At 41.8% G+C, this 21,093-nt stretch overlaps 1 protein-coding gene across 1 annotated transcript; it reads left to right on the forward strand.

Moving 5' to 3' along the window:
• The first annotated feature begins 1,121 nt into the window (after nt 1-1,121).
• Nucleotides 1,122-20,207, forward strand: LOC143286448 (uncharacterized). The gene is made up of 11 exons (XM_076594018.1): nt 1,122-1,216; nt 3,465-3,551; nt 6,020-6,193; nt 6,982-7,197; nt 8,342-8,503; nt 8,895-8,933; nt 9,884-10,059; nt 15,004-15,105; nt 16,481-16,601; nt 18,053-18,123; nt 19,461-20,207. The coding sequence occupies exons 2-11, from the start codon at nt 3,467-3,469 to the stop codon at nt 19,503-19,505; spliced, it is 1,191 nt and encodes a 396-aa protein (XP_076450133.1). The 5' UTR covers nt 1,122-1,216; nt 3,465-3,466; the 3' UTR covers nt 19,506-20,207.
• The last annotated feature ends 886 nt before the right edge of the window (nt 20,208-21,093 follow it).

Consider the following 21,093-nt stretch of genomic DNA (forward strand, 5'->3'; position numbering starts at 1 on the left):
ACAACAACAACAAAACAACCCAAACACACACACACCCCACCCCCCAAAAAAAACAAACAACAACAACAAAAACAACAACCAACAACAACAAAACCACACATACAAACACACAACAACAACAACAAAACACACACAAACACCCCACAAAAAACAGACACTTCAACAATAGCAATGAAGTCTTTGAATGTATGCCTTATCCCCTTAGTGACTTTACTTGATTTCCCCCTGAATATCACATCTGTGGTAAGTTCATATTATCAGTCTTTGGTGTTGGCAGAATCATGTGGAACTGTTGTCAGAGTAAATTACACGGAGGCAGTCTTCGTTCCTCTCAGTCTGGCTCCACAAGTAAGGCATTACTGGCACCACTAATGTGTTTAATAAAACAGGTCGTGTTTCGTTTGTACTTATTCAGAACTGGGCAGCTGAACACCAGCCGAAGTGACTCAGCCACAGTGCAGGGTCTCCTCTTATGGGTAGCCCTCCAACGACCACCCGACGCAGCTGTTGCTGAGACTGTCATAGAACAAGATGGGTGTAGCTGGGAACCGAGATAAAAAGTGTCGATGACAACGCAACTCAGAGGAAAGATTAATTTAACTCACTCAGTACGGCCAGTCCTCTCTTCTCCTCTACACAGAGCCCTCGGATGTCCAGTGGGTGTCTCAATGACCCAACCTTTAGCTTCCGCCGTCAGAATTGTGGTATTCTTTGTCAACATTCTTCTCTTCAGTATAAAAGCCTTCCGCTTGCAATAGTTTGATGATGATAATTGGGGTGAAACGCTGTTAACGTCGTCTCTTTCGCCGTTCGTATGGAGAGAGTTAAAAGACAAAAACAACTGTTACGATAAAAGAAAGGAGGGATAAGAGTACCACTCTGTCTAACACCCAGCTTGAAAAAAACCCAAAAAACAAACAAAACCAAACAAGTGCAAGCTCAGAACGCACGTATGCACGCAAGCGCCTGTGTGTGTGTGTGTGTGTGTGTGTGTGTGTGTGTGTGATGTAAAACCAGCCAGGCAGGCAAGTGAGGTGGCTGTCCCTCCTACACTAACCCCCCCCCCCCCCCTTACCTCTCACAGTCGTGTGGTCCAGTCAGCGCCCTATAAAAGTCAGGCAGGGGTTGGGGTCTGTGTCAGTGCTCTTCACCATTGCCAACCATCTGGTTCTGTTGCTGCTGGACACTTCAGAGAGGGAGGGAGATAAACAGGACAGTAAGTCAGGCATATTATTTCTTTACTCGTTTTTCTTTCATTCATTCCTTTGTCACTAACACCCTTCTTTTCTTTGTTAACCCTGTCTTCATTTCTTTTTCACTTTCGAATTTTACTGCAGTCTGTTTTATATGATATATATTATATTCTTTAAAAAAAGAATAAAAAGGAGAATCAAATTTCAACTCGGAAATGATAGGAGCACATTTTCTGGCTTTGCCAAATACAAGAAAAGAAAAGCACTAATCCTCTGAAAAAATTGTTCCAGCAGAGCCTTTTTAACAAACCCAGACTAAGGTGTTCAAACCAAAAAGGTATCAAGAAGGGAAACTGACGTGCTTATGGGAAATAAGTGACATTTTATACAGACTGACAAACAAGCAGAATTCAAATGATTTTGAAGTTTGCTGAGCTGATCTCTAAGTTTCCCACCCTGCCAGACGTAAGAAAAAGTTCAGGCAAAATTCTATAGAGAAATCTATACTGTAATTGTAAAACAAATGCATTTGGAAATCACACACACACACACACACACACACATACCAAAAAAACCAAACCAAAGCCACAAAACAAAGAACTAGCATTAATTACAGAGTAATTTCCCTTCTTTACTATCTGCACCAAAACGTTTGCAAAATAAAAATCCCATGCTTAGCAAAAGAAGTTCCTGTTTGAACAAAAAATGATAATGACTCCTCTTGTTGTTGTGTCAGAAAAGGTCAAAGTGCCAAGTTTAGAGAATACAAAAAATATAAATATAACAGTAAATGCGTGTCACTAAGTGGGTGAGGAGACAGACAAGACAGGGAAGAAATGCTTAGCGAGTTCAGTCTTCAGGCTCTCACTCTCTCAGTAAACAAACAGAAACAAAGAATTTCCCCTGAGCCAAATATAATTATTAAGACAAAAACGTTTTTTCTCTTCACCTCCAAAGAAATTTCAAAAAACCAGGAACAAATGTCTTGACTGTCACAAGTCAATTCTCTCTTGCACAACTCGATCCAATCCAGAATCACCTCACTTCTAGGCCAACCAGTTAGTCTACTCACAGTAGTGTCAAGTCAATGTCCACCCCACTCACTCTGGGAAATTCGGGCACCTCCTCCTCAGTGAACATCCCAGTTCCACAAAGTCCCTCCACTCCGTGGCTGGTCCCTGGCAACACTTTTTCCAGTTTTTAGCTCTTGGCACACTCCATTTAAATTATTTCTTCCCACACACTGAGCGAGCATCCAGCTAATTCTCAATGTTCCCCCTTCATTTACCGTTCCCTTATTTTATTTTTATTATATTTGCTATCCTTTCACACCACTCATGCATTCATACAATTTTCCAATTAACAATGCAATATTCATTCATGAGTCACTACGTCTTATAAATTACACAAAAAGTATTAATTTATCAAAAAGCAAATATTTCAAAACCAACAGCAAAAACTACTATATTCTCAAACTAATCAATTATTAGTTAAATTTCGAATAAAATAATCCAGCAACCACAATCATTGAATAAACAAAATAAAAAAACTTACTTTTTTCCCCACCTGATGTTCGGAACAGCCAAGGTACACAGACATCCGAGCTCTGATGCATTCAGACTGACGTTACAGCACATACATATATATACGCACACACACACACATGAACACAGCTCACGAGTCATCCACACTTACCACGTGCAAAACATTTTCACATTCATACAGGTATTCGAAATGTACAAATAATATTCCCCGTTCTTCCTCTGGCCACAGGCATTCGTAAATTACTCTGTCACAATGCAGTTTGCATATAATTAGGCTTCTTTTAAAAAAAAATTTTTTGTGCCCATCCCAGAGGTGCTATATTGTTTTAAACAAGATGACTGGAAAGAACTGAATTTTTCCTATTTTTTTGCCAAATTTGGTGTCAACTGACAAAGTATTTGCAGAGAAAATGGCAATGTTAAAGTTTACCACGGACACACACACACACACACACACACACACACACACACACACAGACAACCGAACACCGGGTTAAAACATAGCCTCACTTTGTTTACACAAGTGAGTCCAAAAATGGGTGACTACGCTTTTGCAACGCACTCTCACAGGGGAGAGCATCACGAATTTCACACAGAAAAATATGTTGACAAAAATGTGATGCAACAGAATGCAACACAGCATAACACAAAACAAAGCAACACAAGTCAACACAATACAATACTTTTTTTTATTATTATATATATATATATATTTTTTTTTTTACAGAGATGTTCGCCTGTGTAGCAGTTTTGCTCCTCGCCTTGTCAGCGAGTGAAGTCAGCGCCCAGGCCACCCACCAATATGACATAGCCAGTAAGAGATGACAGTAACGTGTTTGCTTTTATATAATCAATGTATTATCATTTATATGTTGTTGGTCGCGTGTCACTGTTGTCGCCACTGGAACGCTGGTATCACAGGTACACCACAACCTATATCTCGTCCACCACCGAAACGATGATCACGGTGATATGATAATAATGATGACAGTGATGACGTTAATGATGATGATAGTGAAACTACTATTAACTACTATATTTGTTATATTTGTATTTCTTTTTATCACAACAGATTTCTCTTTGTGAAATTCGGGCTGCTCTCCTCAGGGAGAGCACGTCGCTACACTACAGCGCCACCCATTTTTTGGTATTTTTTCCTGCCTGCAGTTTTATTTGTTTTTATCACACAGATAAAGACAAATACAATACAATACAATACAATACAATGAGATCCAGATCAAGAAGCACAGTACACTCGAGATCCTACTTGGTTCCACTGAATGTGGTTCAATGAGAGTTCAATGTGGTTCAAAGGTGAGAGGGGGCGGCAAGGACAGTGATGTGGAGTGAGTGATGGCCTAGAGGTAACGCGTCCGCCTAGGAAGCGAGAGAATCTGAGCGCGCTGGTTCGAATCACGGTTCAGCCGCCGATATTTTCTCCACCTCCACTAGACCTTGAGTGGTGGTCTGGACGCTAGTCATTCGGATGAGACGATAAACCGAGGTCCCGTGTGCAGCATGCACTTAGCGCACGTAAAAAAAAACCACGGCAACAAAAGGGTTGTTCCTGGCAAAATTCTGTAGAAAAATCCACATCGATAGGAAAAATAAAACTGCATGCAGGAAAAAATACAAAAAAAAGGGTGGCGCTGTAGTGTAGCGACGCGCTCTCTCTTGGGAGTCTGGGGAGAGCAGCCCGAATTTCACACAGAGAAATCTGTTGTGATAAAAAGAAATACAAATACAAATACAAAAGGACAATAATTAGTCTGTTTGGCTCACATCAATGCAACGGTTTCCATCAATAAAGGCTTCAGAAAATGGTGGCATTCTGCGTGTGTTTGGATTAGTTCAAAACAGGCGTTAACTCACTCAGTACGGCCAGTCCTCTCTTCTCCTCTACACAGACCCCTCGGATATCCAGTGGGTGTCTGAATGACCCAACCTTTAGCTTCCGTCGTCAGAATTGTGGTATTCTTTGTCAACATTCACCTCTTCAGTATAAGAGCCTTCCCATTGCAATATTTTGATGGTGGTAATTGGGGTGAAATGCTGTTAACGTCGTCTCTTTCGCCGTTCGTATGGAGAGTGTTAATGGTCATAACTGAACTAATCCAGCAGAAGAACGTGGTCTCACCCAGTGGGCGGCAGTTTTACATTGTTCGCTTGTTTTAGGCTGCTGGTGCTTTGGGTTGTTGCCACAGAACATGTATGCATAATATGCTTTTGAATGGAGAAAGCGGGGATAGGGGTTGGGGAGTGAAGACTTGGGTGTAGTGATACTGAAAGATCGTTGATGGAATAAAAAGCATATAGAGATAGAAGGGGATTGTCAGAGATAAATGGACAGAGAGGCATTTACTGATAAGATGATGACATGCATAGGTGCATACTTATAATCATAGCGCTCATCCACGGTCGGAGACCAATCTTTAAGCGCTTTACAAACATGGAGTCATTTGCGCAACAGGCTGCCCACCTGGGTAGAGCCGACTGGCAGCTGCCACTGGGAACTCATCATTCGTTTCCTTATTATCAAATCAGCTTTCAGTCACGCACACACACACACACACACACACACACACACACACACGGACAAGTGACATTTTAAGCGTGTGACCATTTGCAACACCGCCACATCACCCTTAACAAGAAATACAAATTGATTCAACCACCACTGTTTAGGAAGCGAGTGTCCGAGTCTCACACGAACCAGGCTGTTAGAACACAAATGCTGGTTTTTGCAAGATATTGACATTTACATGAGAGCTAGCTGTACGGTCCTGAGGAATATCATGTAAATGTCAATATATGTCCTCCTCCTCCTCTCTCTTTCTGTCAGCCAGCCCGGCGGTTTCAGTTCTGTTCATCTTCACATTTCAGCGTGGAATGCCCTGTGGCCCAGAGAATTGAGTGCCCAACTTGTAACAGAAGGTCCTGGGTTCGAATCTTGCAAAAACCAGCAACTGTATTCAAACAGCTTGGTTCGTGTCAGACTCGGATACTCGTTTCCTAATCAGGCGCATTACCATTAGGCCACTGCTTTAAACCCTGTGCCAGAATAGCAACAACAGAATAAAAGCAAAGAAAAAACAACAACAAACGAACAACGAACAACAACAACAGCAGCAGCAACAACAAAACGAAAAAAAGCAAAAACAAAAAGAAACAAACAAACAAACAGCAACAACAATAGCAAAATAAAACAACACAAACCCCCCAAAAAACTCTACTGGTGAACCTGACCTGACCTGACAAAATGAGGCTCTGGATATCATGCAGACTGCGGCATTTACAAGATCGCCGAAGGGACCCACCACGCTGAGAACCCGAACGACTGCCGAACGTTCTACAACTGTGACGCCAACAACGGAGGGAAGCTGGTGTTTTGCCCTGAGGGTCTGGTCTATAACCCTGACAAAGGAATCTGCGTCGTGGGAGGGGACTGCAACAAATGTGAGTAGTGGACAGGTTGTTATCTTTATTTGAGTGTGTTGTTTTCTTTTTGTTCTGTTGTTGGGGATGCAATAGATGCGTAACATTGGTTGTCAGAACCGAAGGACGAAGATATAGATACTTTATCATCAACAGGAACGAAGAAAAGACTGTTCATAACACCATAATTCAGTGGAAAAATTTCTCAGACAAGTCAGGGTTGAGTAAAACACACATGGTGCTGAAGATATTTATAATTATCAGTTTTGTCTATATCTACGTTTGACTGGAGATTTACCACTGATGTTTGTAAAACATTCGAAGATCTACAGTTTCAAATATCAATGCAAGAAACAGAATAAACAATTTCAGTACACCATAAGAAAACATCACACCATGCTTACTACTACCGTGCTATCTTACTTCATTGATAAGCAAGAACAGAATATGACTGAACATATCACACTGTTTTGGACCATTTGTACAATGAATGCATACAGTTACACACCCCAAACCTTAGACCACTCTTGTTTTAGTTTTAGCAGCATTGTACATGCTTGTGACACATTTGAATAAGTCGCCAACTCCATCTCCCACACCACCTTTAAAAAAATTAATTTTTGTTTCACAGTTGTTTTCCTTTTAGCCCAGGATACAACTCCCACCCCCCACCCCCTCCACAGCCCCCCCCCCCCTCCACAGCCCCCACCACTCCACACCCCCCTCCCACCCCTCCCCAGACCACACCCCTCCTTCAAAAATTTTCCTTGTTGTTTCAAACAATCCTTTTCCTTTCATTTTCAATCCAGGGTACACTGAATCGAACTGCGCTGTCAACAGTAACGGAGTGGGAAGATTCCCGGCTCGCTGTTGTAAATCCTATTACGAGTACTACTGCTCCACTCGCACCTACAAATTCATGTCCTGTGGCACGGGGCAGGGCTTCAATGCCAACGGCAATGCCAACAGCAGGTCGTGTGTTGCCAGCTCAACATGCCAGCCCTGTATCAACACCGTCGTCGATCGTAAGCTGAGTAGTATAGGAATGCCCTATAGAAATTATTTTGATGATTTTATTGTTGTTGTTGCTGTTCCTTTCTTCCACGGACTTGTAATACTCATTTCTTGGGAATCATTAATGGAGATGGAAAATCATTATGTTGGTTGACGTGTGTGTTTATAAACAACGTCAGTGCATATAATATCACGGTGTATCAGTGTGTGTGTGTGTGTGTGTGTGTGTGTGTGTGTGTGTGTGAAGTCATATTCGTAATCAGCTCGTGCACTGATCGCAACGAAGGTTCGCGATAATGTCTAACTGAAAAGAGGTGAAAGGAAGCCACTAGATTCAATCAGAGAACGACATGCGCGAAGGCCCTAACGCTTTCTTCATTTATATCCATGAACGTCCATTCAAATGAACAGATTTACTTGCACATACACATGCATAGAATAGTAACAGTGTGATCATCGGAAAGAAAACAAGGCCTTCAAGACTCACTTGTGACTGACAGTAAAACACACAAGCTTTTTATGTATTGAGTATAATTTCAAAATGTAATGTTTAAGATGAGAAAGATCAGTTTAAAGCAAATTAAGTCCCCTAGCATTAATTACAGAGTAAATTCCCTTTTTTTACTATCTGCACCAAAACGTTTGCAAAATAAATAAAACTTCCATGCTTAGCAAAAGAAGTTCCTGTTTGAACAAAAAATGATAATAATGACTCCTCTTGTTGTTGGGTCAGAATATCAGATCAAATTTCCAAGTTTAGAGAATACAAAAAATATAAATATAACAATAAATGCAGTTTGCATATAATTAGGCTTCATTTTTCTTTTTTCTTTTTTTGTGCCCATCCCAGAGGTGCAATATTGTTTTAAACAAGATGACTAGAAAGAACTGAATTTTTCCTATTTTTATGCCTAATTTGGTGTCAAATGACAAAGTATTTGCAGAGGAAATGTCAATGTTAACGTTTACCACGGACACACAGACACACACACAGACAATCGAACACTGGGTTAAAACATAGACTCACTTTGTTTACACAAGTGAAGTCAAAAATCAAAGTCATGAGATGTTACACTAAACATCAGATACACTGATCATATCAGCAATGAACAAGCATGTATCCACTCCCAACAAAAAGATGGTTTTTTTCGGCAGCTTGCCTAGGCACCCATATGGTGTACGCATCAGACTGCCAGTACAGGGTTACGAACACTGAGCAGGTGATCAGATGTCCAGATGGTACAGCGTTCAGCAACGTGACGTGCAGGTGTGACTGGGACCTCGAAAACAAATGCCCCATCACGACAGTGCCTCCAGGTATGGATGGATGTGTCCCTCTCTCCTTCCTTCTTTTGTCTTTGTGTGTGTGTGTGTGTGTGTGTGTGTGTGTGTGCGTGTGCTTGCGTGTATGTGTGCGTTTGTGTGTATGTGTGATTATATGTGTGTGTGTTTGTGTTTACGTGTGTGTGTGTGTGTGTGTGTGTGTGTGTGCTGTGGATAGGTGGGGGGGGGTGGATAGGGGGGGGAATGGGTGGGGCGGGGGGGGGGGTCAACAGGGATTGTTATGTCAGGTTTTACAACATCAAAATCTACTGCAAATGTGTATTCGTCTGTAGATTTTTTTTACGTCGCTAGCTTTTTATATGTAGTGCTTATTAAAGTCTTTGTTTTGATAATGTTCTGACTAGAATCCAATGATATTTTACAGGTTGTCCATCAAAACGCACGTTCAACTTTGCAACACGCCGTAAGTAAGCAATGTTACCGTCAAAATTATACCCAAATAAATTCAAATTATATCTAGATTCCTATAGATACAGGGAAAATATATCACGGTACAGATTTCATACTTTCAAGTGGAAACCATTTTTCAGACTGTGAATGTGTACATACAATGGAAAATAATTTCGAATTTTCAACCGAATCAAAAGTATATATTCTAAGGAAAATAATTTTGAATTTCGAATTGATTATTCACGGATAAAGGAGTTAAACATTATTGGTACATGGTTATCGTTACGATGATTGTGTTCAACCGTCATACAAATAGTAAAAGATGCATGTTGATCATGACGAAAATCGTGATGATGATGATGATGAAGATGGTGATGGTGAGAATGAGATGAAGATCATGGTTGTGGTGATAATGACGATAGTATTGTTGATGATGAAATAAGCAATAGTCATTCGAGTGAGACATTAAACAAAGGTCCCGCGTGCAGCATGCACTTAGCACACGTAAAAACACACACACACACACACAAAAACTACAACAATAACAACAAAACATAGCAACAAAAGGGTTACATAGAAAATTCCACTTTGATAAGAAAAGCAAATACATTTTCAGGCAAAAAAGGGGTAGGGTTGCACTGTATCGACGAGCTGTCTCTTGGGTGAGCAGCTCAGTTTTCACACAGAGAATATGTCATGACAAAAAGTAATTCAATACAATGCAATACAATACAAAACAATAAACACAACACAGTACAATACAGTACAATGCAATACAATACATCACAATAATAATGGTGATGACAATGAAGAGGATGATGATGCAGATGATCATACTGTTGATGATGATTATGATGATTGACAAAAACAAGCACAATGATGATGATGATGATGATGATGATGATGAAGAGGAAAACGATGGTGAAGAAGGTGATGATGTTCAGTTACTGTTGACCAACACAGTGTTCCTGGTCAACACCAACGCCCCCGTCGTGCCGTACACCTTCCTCACACAGATCCCCGTTCCCCTGTACAACCTGCAAGGCCAGGACTTTGGCTACAAGCCGTTTTCCATGAAGCTCCGTTTCACCCTGCAGTCCACCACCCAGCTGGCTTCGGTCCTGACCGCTGACACCACGGTGAGTGAAACGCCTGGGGGGGGGAGGGGGGCGGGGGGTGGGGGGGGGGGGGGGAGACAGAGGAATAACAGCGACAGCAACAACAGCAACAACAACATAACTGTCATCGTCATCATCATCATCATCATCTTGATGATTATGATAGTGGTGATGATGCTGCTGCTGCTGATGATGATGATGATAATGACAATGACGATGACGTGAGTTTACTCAGTGCACATTCTCTAAATATGGTCATAGGTTCTGACCACAAAAGGGCAATCACGCACACACACACACACACACACACACACACACACACACACACACACACACACTGTCAGAAGCTCACATGTTCGCTTTGCACTTATTCACTAATAATATTCAAACCTGCATATGCATTTTTCACTACCTCAGTCCTTAGTCTTAACAAACTCTAAAATTCCCTCCCTTTATATATATATATATATATATATATATATATATATATATATATGTATGTATTTAACTAATATATTTACAATTTTCAGATCTTTTTTTAATCAATTCCTCCTCACCAGGGATCGGGTAGGTTATCACACACCTTACCATCTCACATAGAAAAGAAAAGAAACAAGGCAAATTATTGACTCATTTCCAGTCTGGGAAGTTTTTCAGGTGACTTCACACACCTTCACTTAGCGAGACTAATATCAGTTCACTGCACCAAGCAGTCAAACAATCACGTTTATCCAGTATGATTTAGCATCACACTATTACATAACTGTGTACAACACCACCCAGTGCAAAAAAAACAACAACAAACTTTTATATTCAAGTTATAGTTTTGATCCACAGCAGCACGTCCTAGTGCTAAAAAAAAAATCGAACTTGAGTTATTGATGTCCAAACATCGTTTACGATTCATTTTAAGGATCTATTGCGCTTCATCACAAAATCACAGAAATGTTTGGCTATAGGCTAAAAGCCTTTTGCCCTCATAATCAGTGTCCATTTTATGTGCTTTTGGATCACTTGTTGTGAACAGACCCTTGTTTCAATCTGGCATAGTGTATACTATATTTATCTACAGCTCAATAAAGATTTAACTCTGTGGAAAATACATGGTTCTTAAACTTTTTGTCAATGTGATTTTTTACGGCGTTTACCGATGGTGCATTGATGGTGTCATAGGAAAGGTTATTCCACAGATTTATGATACGGTTAGTAAATGTTCCAAACTCTGGCTTTTCAAACCCATGAAAATTATTAATACAGGGGACTCTTCTTCTTCTAATGTTCTGAGGTCACAACCAGCACAGAACAAAAGGAAAGCACAGACCTCTCTCTCTCCTGCTCACTGCCACCACAGCACAGAAATCCACGCCCCGCCCCAACACTTCACACGAACCCCCCACAATCCACGTGAAGCACAATGCTTCAACGTTCTGAAGTGAAGATGTTCACAAGGCACATGACAAGTAACAAACTCGGGAGCCCAACACGAACATCATCCAAAAGGAAAGAACCTTGAAGAACCTTGACTGGAAAGGATCAAATACACAACGTTCCTGGATTCACTGCTTCTCCTTCTTCTTCTTGGGCAGGGTTCGTCACTAACGGGAGCGCTGAGCGGAACGCTCTGAAAAAACAAATTGCGCTCTGGAAAATTCCTTGACTCAGAGCGCTTGCGCTCTTGTTTTTGAAAAGACATAAGCATACACTACTGTATCTAAATTGTTATTCCATTGTCCATCACAAACAAGAGTCAAAAGCGCGATCGTTTTGCATTTACCGAAGTTTGAAAGCCGTCTGTTTACGTTTTGTTAGTTCAACCGGAAGTAGGCCTAGTGAATCAGGGGAGGCTATGCAAAAGAGCGCTCTTCAGACTTGAAGAGTAGAAAAGTGGAGCACACGATCGATTTCGCGACCGTGCAAAATCAAAATACTGAAATATTTGATCCCAAAAAGGAAGGCTGACGGTGAAGGGGATGGCGAAAAGAAGAAGTTTTTAGTGTGCGCTCTTAGTTTTCAGTTTGCGCTCATCAAAATTCTGAAACTAGAGCGCAGGCGCTCATGTGAAGAAATGTTAATGACGAACCCTGTTGGGTATTGGCAGCCAACATCTACATTCAGACGAATCAGCCGCACTTTTCACTTAGGAAAAAGCTTCCCGCTCCGGTCGGATGAACGCATGTCATAGTTTTCTAGTCCACAGGGGTGTTGCCAGGTCTGTTTCCGATTTGGTGTGGGAGGGGAGAGGGGGGGGGGGGGGGGGGAGGGGGAGGGGGAGGGAAGGGGTTAGTGGAGGTATGCCATCCTGGCCTGGAAGGCAGCCAGAGATGGTGTCGACACAGTCTCTGCAGGAAGGCTATTCCACTCCGGTATGGTCCACTGTGACTGGAACTCCACACAGTCAATTATCCATTCAGACATGTCCAAGACGAATGAAGGCATTTCTGTTGTTCACACATGATACACAGAATAAACACACCACTGTGTGGCATGACATACATAGTCCATGCTATCCCCGCTCCTCATTTCCAAGTTCAGTTAAGCCTTCCTCCTTCTCTCAACAAACAAGAACAAAGCGTCAAACCCTTAAAGAAAACGTCAAACAAAAATTGCGTCACACAAAACACTGTAAAACACAATTACAGCATGCCATGGAAAACCCCTTCAAATGTTCGTCCAGTCAAGGACGAAGACCACAAGGAATATGTTTTCTTACAGGTTACCTAACCTGAGTTACCTCACACACACACACACACACACACACACGTCTAATATCACTTAAAGTGGAAGACGTTAAACTGAAGACTACTGCTACTACTACTACAACTACTACTTCTACACACACACACACACACACACACAATGAGAAACTGGAAAAGCTCAGTGTTTCACATAAAAAAAATAGTGGTTTTTCAGAGAAGACTTGAATAAAGTGGAAGAAGAATAAACCCTGCTTTTCAGATGGAGTTTGTTCGTGACAGTTAGGCCATGAAAAGAGAAAAAAAAAAGCTAATCTGGGTGTACTTTGTTCTGACAAAAGGGGTGCAAAGCAGACGAGTATCTGAAGAACTCAGTTGACGGGATATGGATATCTGTAAGATATTTCTGGGCAGTACCAGAAATAGAAGAAAAACAGATGCAAGTTTGTAACTGATTCTGAACTGGTCAAGTAACCAGTAAAGACACTGTAAGATAGCTGCAACACTAACCGTCCAGGTGACATGCATTCAAACCAGGTGGCACTGTTCTGGATCTTTTCAAGAATTAACTTAGATGAACCAGCCAGGAGACTGTTACAACAGTCAAGTTTAGACAAAACCAAAGAACAGACAGGTATATTGTAGCTTCAGTGGAAAGGAAATGTCGACTGAACTGATTTACAGATATTCGATATGTATTGTTTAATGGAAAGAGTGGTATCACACTGAGTTTGCGGACTGCGGCAGAAAATGGAATATCGTTACTGCCAGACTGTAGACAGACACGGAAAGAGAAGGGTTGCTCTGAAATTTAGATGGAGCAAGGAGCATAATTTCCGATTTCTTTTCACTGTAGTTTATAGCAGGGTGTCGTCAACAAAGCTTTCGTGTGACAACGAGTATTGACCGATCACGCCAGATATAGATCTGATGAGCAAAACGAACAGAACAGGTCCGAGCAAAGATCCCTGGGGGACCCCATAGTTCCTTGGTGATGCAGGTGGGTAAATAATCAGTTGGGACCGCGCACAGAGATATGATGTCAGCCAGTTCAAAACTGCGCCAGAAATAATAATAATAATAAAAAGTTTTGAAATAATTATGTATAGAAGGATGTAGTGATCAACAGTATCGAAAGCTGCAGAAAGATCCCAAAGAAATAGAAGAGATAGTTTGTCATTATCAAGGGTGAGGAAAAACATTAACACTTAGAGGATGGTGGTCTGTGTGTTAAGCCCAGCCCTACAAGCAGATTGGTATGGATCAGTCAGATTGCTGTCATTCGACGGGCGCAATAGCCGAGTGGTTAAAGCGTTGGACTGTCAATCTGAGGGTCCCGGGTTCGAATCACGGTGACGGCGCCTGGTGGGTAAAGGGTGGAGATTTTTACGATCTCCCAGGTCAACATATGTGCAGACCTGCTAGTGCCTGAACCCCCTTCGTGTGTATATGCAAGCAGAAGATCAAATACGCACGTTAAAGATCCTGTAATCCATGTCAGCGTTCGGTGGGTTATGGAAGCAAGAACATACCCAGCATGCACACCCTCGAAAACGGAGTATGGCTGCCTACATGGCGGGGTAAAAACGGTCATACACGTAAAAGCCCACTCGTGTGCATACGAGTGAACGCAGAAGAAGAAGAAGAAGCTGTCATTCATATGGACCAAAAGCTGTGACAGAACGATTCTCTCAAGAAGTTTTGATAAAAAAGGAAGGATAGTAGTTGGTTCCGCCCTGCGCCACTGTTACTTTGCCACTGCAAGCTCTGTACCATGGGCATTGAACCGAATTGTGATCTGACAACGGTTGCCTGGAAGGTGTGGGTGTGTCCAGAGTGTGCCCCAAGAAGCAATTAACTTCGTATTCAAAGTGTTTATTTTTGTTGTTGGTGTGGGGGTGGGGGGTTCTGTTCAGTTACGTTTTCGATGTGTTAGACATTTCTTTTTTCCAGTAAACATTTTTTTCTCCCAAAATTTGCTTTTCCGGTGTGACGGAGATTTCCTACTCACTGTACTGGACCTTTGTCTATGTAATGCGTTGTTCTTTCTCACTTTGATCGATGTTTGTTTTTCATTGTGATTATTTTGTTTTCTTTCTCGACAGGATAGATTTTTTCAAAATCTGAGACTTTCTATTCAATTTTTTCCCATCCCATTATTGTGATGAACTTTCTCTTCCTATGTGGTGGACTTTTCAGAGTAATGGACTTTCCTTGTCTTGACGTGTTGACATTTTTTCTTTGCTAACGAGACGGACTTTCTGTTTTTCAGTGTTCGGGATTCAAGCTGGAAGTGAAGGTGCTGAACGGGAACTCAATCCAAGTGACTGCCACAAACAAAGGCAGAACTCTGATGCTGCAGGCAAACGTGAACGTACGTTGGATGTTACGACGGGCGCAATAGCCGAGTGGTTAAAGCGTTGGACTGTCAATCTGAGGGTCCCGGGTTCGAATCACGGTGACGGCGCCTGGTGGGTAAAGGGTGGAGATTTTTACGATCTCCCAGGTCAACATATGTGCAGACCTGCTAGTGCCTGAACCCCCTTCGTGTGTATATGCAAGCAGAAGATCAAATACGCACGTTAAAAATCCTGTAATCCATGTCAGCGTTCGGTGGGTTATGGAAACAAGAACATACCCAGCATGCACACCCCCGAAAACGGAGTATGGCTGCCTACATGGCGGGGTAAAAACGGTCATACACGTAACAGCCCACTCGTGCACATACGAGTGAACGCAGAAGAAGAAGAAGGAGTTGGATGTTACTTCTCTGTCCATCACCCCCCCCACACACACACACACACACACACACACACCCTCTCTCCCCCTTCCCCATCCCCATCCCCTCCACTCGTTCAGCACACAGATGCATCCTATGCCATGCATACGCCACGCATGCGCGTGTTCAAGCGCACACGCTCGCTCGCACTCCCAGGCCACTTACAACAGCAACGAAAGGGTGTCCCTGGCAAAAGTTATGTGGAAACATCCATTTTGATAGTAAGACATGTAAATATATATATATATATATATATTGTACATATACAGGCAAAAAGAAAAAAAGGGTGTGTGCGTGGGGGGGAGGGGGGGAGACGGGAGGGGGGTAGGTGGAGGGATGGAGGTGTGGGGGGGGGAGGGAGGGAAGACAAGGGTGAGGGGGGGGGGGGGGGCGTTGGTTGGGACTGCATAGTGGCGTGCTAATACGATTTTCCAGGGAGAGCGGCCAGAAATTCACACAGAAGTCTGTTGTGACAAAGAGTAATAATACAATTCTAAAAATGATTCCGCACAATTTCGTCCCATAAACTGCATATGCAAATACCTCCTTTTTGTGTGTGTGTGTCAGTGTGAAGAACGATGGTCTTTGATAGGATTCAATGTGTAAATAAATGATGTCCTAACGCATGTTTCATGTTCATTGGGGTGGGGGTGGGGGGTTATGCTTTGTTGTCGTGTCTGTAAAGCCCGTATTTTTTTTCTTCTTCTTCTGGCAATGAAATATTGTTACAAACAACATTCGAACTCATGCCTTCAAACATACAGCGAAGTGTGTGTGTGCATGTGCGTATGTGTGTGTGCGTGCGTACGTGCGTACGTGTGTGTGTCAATATTTACATGTATGCGCGCCTGCGCTTACTCTGTGTACGTGTGTGTGCATGTGTGTGTGTGTGTGTGTCTGTGTACACACATGAGCACGTGTGTGTGTGTGTGTGTGTGTGTGTGTGTGTGTGTGTGTGTTATGCCCTCAGGTTGGAGTCAACAGCGAAATAACGCTGAAAGTGGTGTTCGACCTTAAAGGCCGTAGTTTCCAGGCAACTGCCAACGGAATCACACTGCAGCCGTCCACCAACGTGGCGACTACCATGCTAAGTATAACTTTCTTTTCATTATTTTGTCGTATCAGTCAATATAACATTAATTTCATCACTGTGTTATATAGGTCAATATAACTTTCATTTCATCACTGTATTGTATTAGTCAACATAACTTTCATTTTATTATTTTGTGGTATCAGTCAACACTCCTGCAAATCATTTATCAACTTCCGCTTTAAGCAAACGCATTAGTGTTCCGAAATTCAAAACAAAGTAAGTCCAGAACAAAACCGCAGTTTCTCTCCAAAGTAAGTTCCTTTGTTAAACAACTATGACTGATGATGTGACTTCTCAGCATGTATGCTAGGATACATGTGTGAATGATACGGTACCTAAAAAATATTGCAGAAATGCATTTTGGTGTAGTAGGCTGTATGTCCACGTTTTTCATCATAGTATGATATGTTATGTCTATCTTTTAACTGTAGTTGATGCACGTGCACCACTGTCATTAATGTGGGATTATGCGTAGCTTGCTTAACTCACTCAGTACGGCCAGTCCTCTCTTCTCCTCTACACAGACCCCTCGGATGTCCAGTGGGTATCTGAATGACCCAACCTTTAGCTTCCGTCGTCAGAATTGTGGTATTCTTTGTCAACATTCACCTCTTCAGTATAAGAGCCTTCCGCTTGCAATATTTTGATGATGGTAATTGGGGTGAAACGCTGTTAGCGTCGTCTCTTTCGCCGTTCGTATGGAGAGAGTTAAAGTTATCACCTGAGCATTTTATGTCTTCTGTGTTTATCCCACATGTTGGATATCTGTGATTTCCTTGTGGCGTTTTTGCCGTGACTTACACCACAGATGAACTTATCTTTTTGGAGATTATGAAGTATTATGTAATCTATATTCTGTGACGTCCTCATCTCAGGAGAAAAATCACATGCACCGATTTCAGGGCACACAACTGCAGTGTTGTGTTTGGTTTTTGTGTCAGCATAGTTGTGACTGGAGTGTTATGTAACAAAATAACTTAAAATTGGTCTCTCAATACATGACATCTTCAACATCGTATTAGTCAGAATCCATGTAGCTGTTGACACTTGCTGTGTTTGTCGTGAGGTTCTGAATTACTGCCTGACACATATACAAACTATCCTATGTTGTCATACATTTTTTTTTTTTTTTACAGGAGATGTGGTGTGGCATATATGGGTCAGTCCACAAGCTTTGACACCTCGTTTAAACTGAAAATTGAAAACTGAAACTGTCCTGCCGGCTCCCCAACCAGCTCAAATACTAACACCTACGTGTGCATGCACACACACACACACACACGCATGCACACACACACGCATGCACGCACACACACACACACACGCACACACACGCACACACACATGCACACAAACATACAAACGCACACACACACACGCACACACGTCAAACACGCACGCACACACAGACACACTCACACACACGTGATGTCCGTTACTCTTGTTCAGGTTTTGCCAGTGACGGGCTTGACGTGTACTGTCTCCATTCCGTTGGTCCCATCAGTGGCAGGGTGTCGGAAGTAAGTTTGTGTGTGTGTGTGTTTGTGTGTGTGTATCCGTGTGTGTGTGTGTGTGTGTGTGTGTGTGCGCGCGCGTGTTGTGTGTGTTTGTGTGTGCGAGTGTGTGTGTGTGTGTGCGAGTGTATGTGTGTGTGTATTATGTGTATGTGAGAGAGAGTGTGTGAGTGCGTGTGCGTGCGTGTGTGTGTGTGTGTGTGTGTGTGTGTGTGCGTGTGTGTGTGAGAGAGAGAGAGAGAGAGAGGATGTATATGTAGTCAGATGCACAAAGTCAAAGACACACAAAAAAATAAACCCCTTAATTAACAGCCATTTGTTTTTCACAGTTTCTCTCCCATCCTCTGTCTCTCTCTGGGTTTAGTGAGCAGCGTAAAGGGTTCTGTCTCCCTCCCTCTTTTCCATTCATGTTTTTCTTTCTCTCTCTCCTGTCCTTCTATAAGATAAGATAAGATAAGATAAGATAAGAATAACTTTATTATCTCCAACTGGAGAAATTTGGTCAGGTGCATTATCACAACATAGACAAGTAAACAACATGGGGACCATAACTGTAAAAGCCAACAACAGCCACTACAAATATTACGAAGATACAAATGTAAAACATATCACATACATCGTTTCATACATACATCCACACACTGCAGGTAATAACTAGTATTCTTAATGTAAAAACAGAAAGAATTAAGAAACATTATTTGAATACAATTATAAACATAGCCTACTATACTGCACATTGATTATAATAGACAGATAAGATAAGAATAAAGATGAATTGCGGAAAACCACAACCAGATAATCAGCACACACCCGCACCGCACCCCCCCCCCCCCCCACACACACACACCCACCCACCCAACACACGCGGATAACTTGATTAAACAAGAGTAATAAACATATGTTCTGAAATAAAAGCATTTCACATATTCGCTTTTAAAAACATTGCAATTAATTATTACATCGTAATTATTAAACAGAAATATATTTAGAATATGGAAGTTAGCATTAGACATATTCATATCTAATCCCTCCCCCCCCCCCTCTATCTCTCTCTCTCTGCACCTACCCCTCTCTCACTTTCTCCCCCTCTCTTTCTCCCAAACCTCTTTCTCCTGAAGTTCTGTCTCACTCCCCCCCCCCTTTCCCCATTATCTTACTCCTTTCTCCCCTTCTCTCTGTCTCTGTCCCTGACTGTTTGTCTGCCTGCCTCCCTCTGTCTTTCCTCCACCTCTCTCTCTCTCTTTCTTCCCTCTCTCTCCCCCCTCCCCATTCATCTCTCGCTCTCTCTTCTCTTGGTCTGTAGACAGAACGTTATCAAGGAGGCTTGCTTGTTTTTTCTGCAGCTGGCATTTTGGCGAGATTGTACGCAGCTCGCCTCGCTGAATTGAAGAAACTGACAAGCGGAAGACTACTTGTTGACGATATCACGCAACCACAACACATCTTTTCAACAACAGTGGTACCTGTCTTCCACGATCCCTGCTTCTAGCTTGCTTGTTGTATAGACGACCAGCGTTACCATTTTTGAAAATATTTTATTTTATTGTATTTTGTTTTATTTTACTTAGCCGTTGATCATGATATGGTTACCCCCCTTTACTTAACCCATAGTTTCATACCATTGACGACGTAGTCAAGTTACAATTCCCTTGGACTTCTGAAGACATTCATCCGAAACGAAACGAAATTCTGACTGAAGTTTGACTGTTATCAATGTCTGTTTCAGTAAAGGTTCGCTTTTTACGTTTTGATATCCCCTTTTCTAAATCAGAAAGGAAAAAGCTTTTTTTCATGATATTCAATTATATGTTATATTGTTATAATTTTCTCATCCCCGCTCCATTTTTTTCTGCGCCGTTATATAAATTGACGACACGCTATAGGTACCGTTTCAGTAGACTTTTGAAGGTATTCACCCGAAACTGAGTGAGAACCCGACTGAAATGCCTGTTCGTGTGTCATACACATACTTCAACGCCCGTTGCGTGAAGGTTTGTTATGTATCTTGAGTCCCCCTTTCCCATGACTGTCAGGTCAGAAAAAGTTTTGTGCATGCAACGTTATGCAAAAATAAAGAGCAGGTTAGCTGAGGGATCGTGTTGTGTTTGTTTTTGTTGCGAACATGTGATAGTGGATTGCGAAAAGTGTGTGATGTGTCCTCCAGGTGTGCATTGCTATTGCCATGTCCATCAAAACAGATGACTGCTGTGAATGAAATCAGAAAGTGTATACTTTTCACAGAACATTTTTTGAATGTTCATTTCGTGCTCCATTCACAATGGCTGTGTCTTCCTATATCAAGCAAAACAAAATGATACCATAAACAATGTGAATTGATAAAATAACTTTTTTTTAAAGCATAATTTTTGATGCATGTCAATGGAAATTCGCTCTAAAACAAATAATACAATAACACACTATCAATTAACTGAATTGGTAAGAAATTTAAAAAAAATAAAAGAACTAAAGACATATTTAAAAATACATATCAACGGAAATTTTGGTTTTAAACAAAATGATACAAGCAATGCCAATTAACCAAAATAACAATAGACAATTTTTTTTACATACACATCAGCTGAAATTTGGTTTGAAACGAAACAGTAAGATCACAAACAACGCCAAGTAATCAAATTAAAGAAAGAAACCCTTCAAAACACACATCGAACTAAACGTGTATATATATATATATATATTAAAAAAATCGTTAATTTGGGGATAAATGGAACCACCTGCAGACACTCAGGCTTTGACCTACAACTGACAGAAGGAAGCGGGTGAACAGTTCTGTGCGGCGCCCTAATGACTCGTCACAGAAGAAACGAAATCAACAGAAACTTACAATTATATTAAACCCAACCACGGTAAAGGAAACAGAGAAAATAAACAGTAACAAATAAAGACACCCCCGCCCCCCCCCCCCCCCCCCCACACACACACACACACGCACGCACGCCAACGACAACAACAACAAAC

The sequence above is a fragment of the Babylonia areolata genome, chromosome 10 (assembly GCF_041734735.1).
Source record: "Babylonia areolata isolate BAREFJ2019XMU chromosome 10, ASM4173473v1, whole genome shotgun sequence".
Classification (NCBI taxonomy): domain Eukaryota; kingdom Metazoa; phylum Mollusca; class Gastropoda; order Neogastropoda; family Buccinidae; genus Babylonia; species Babylonia areolata.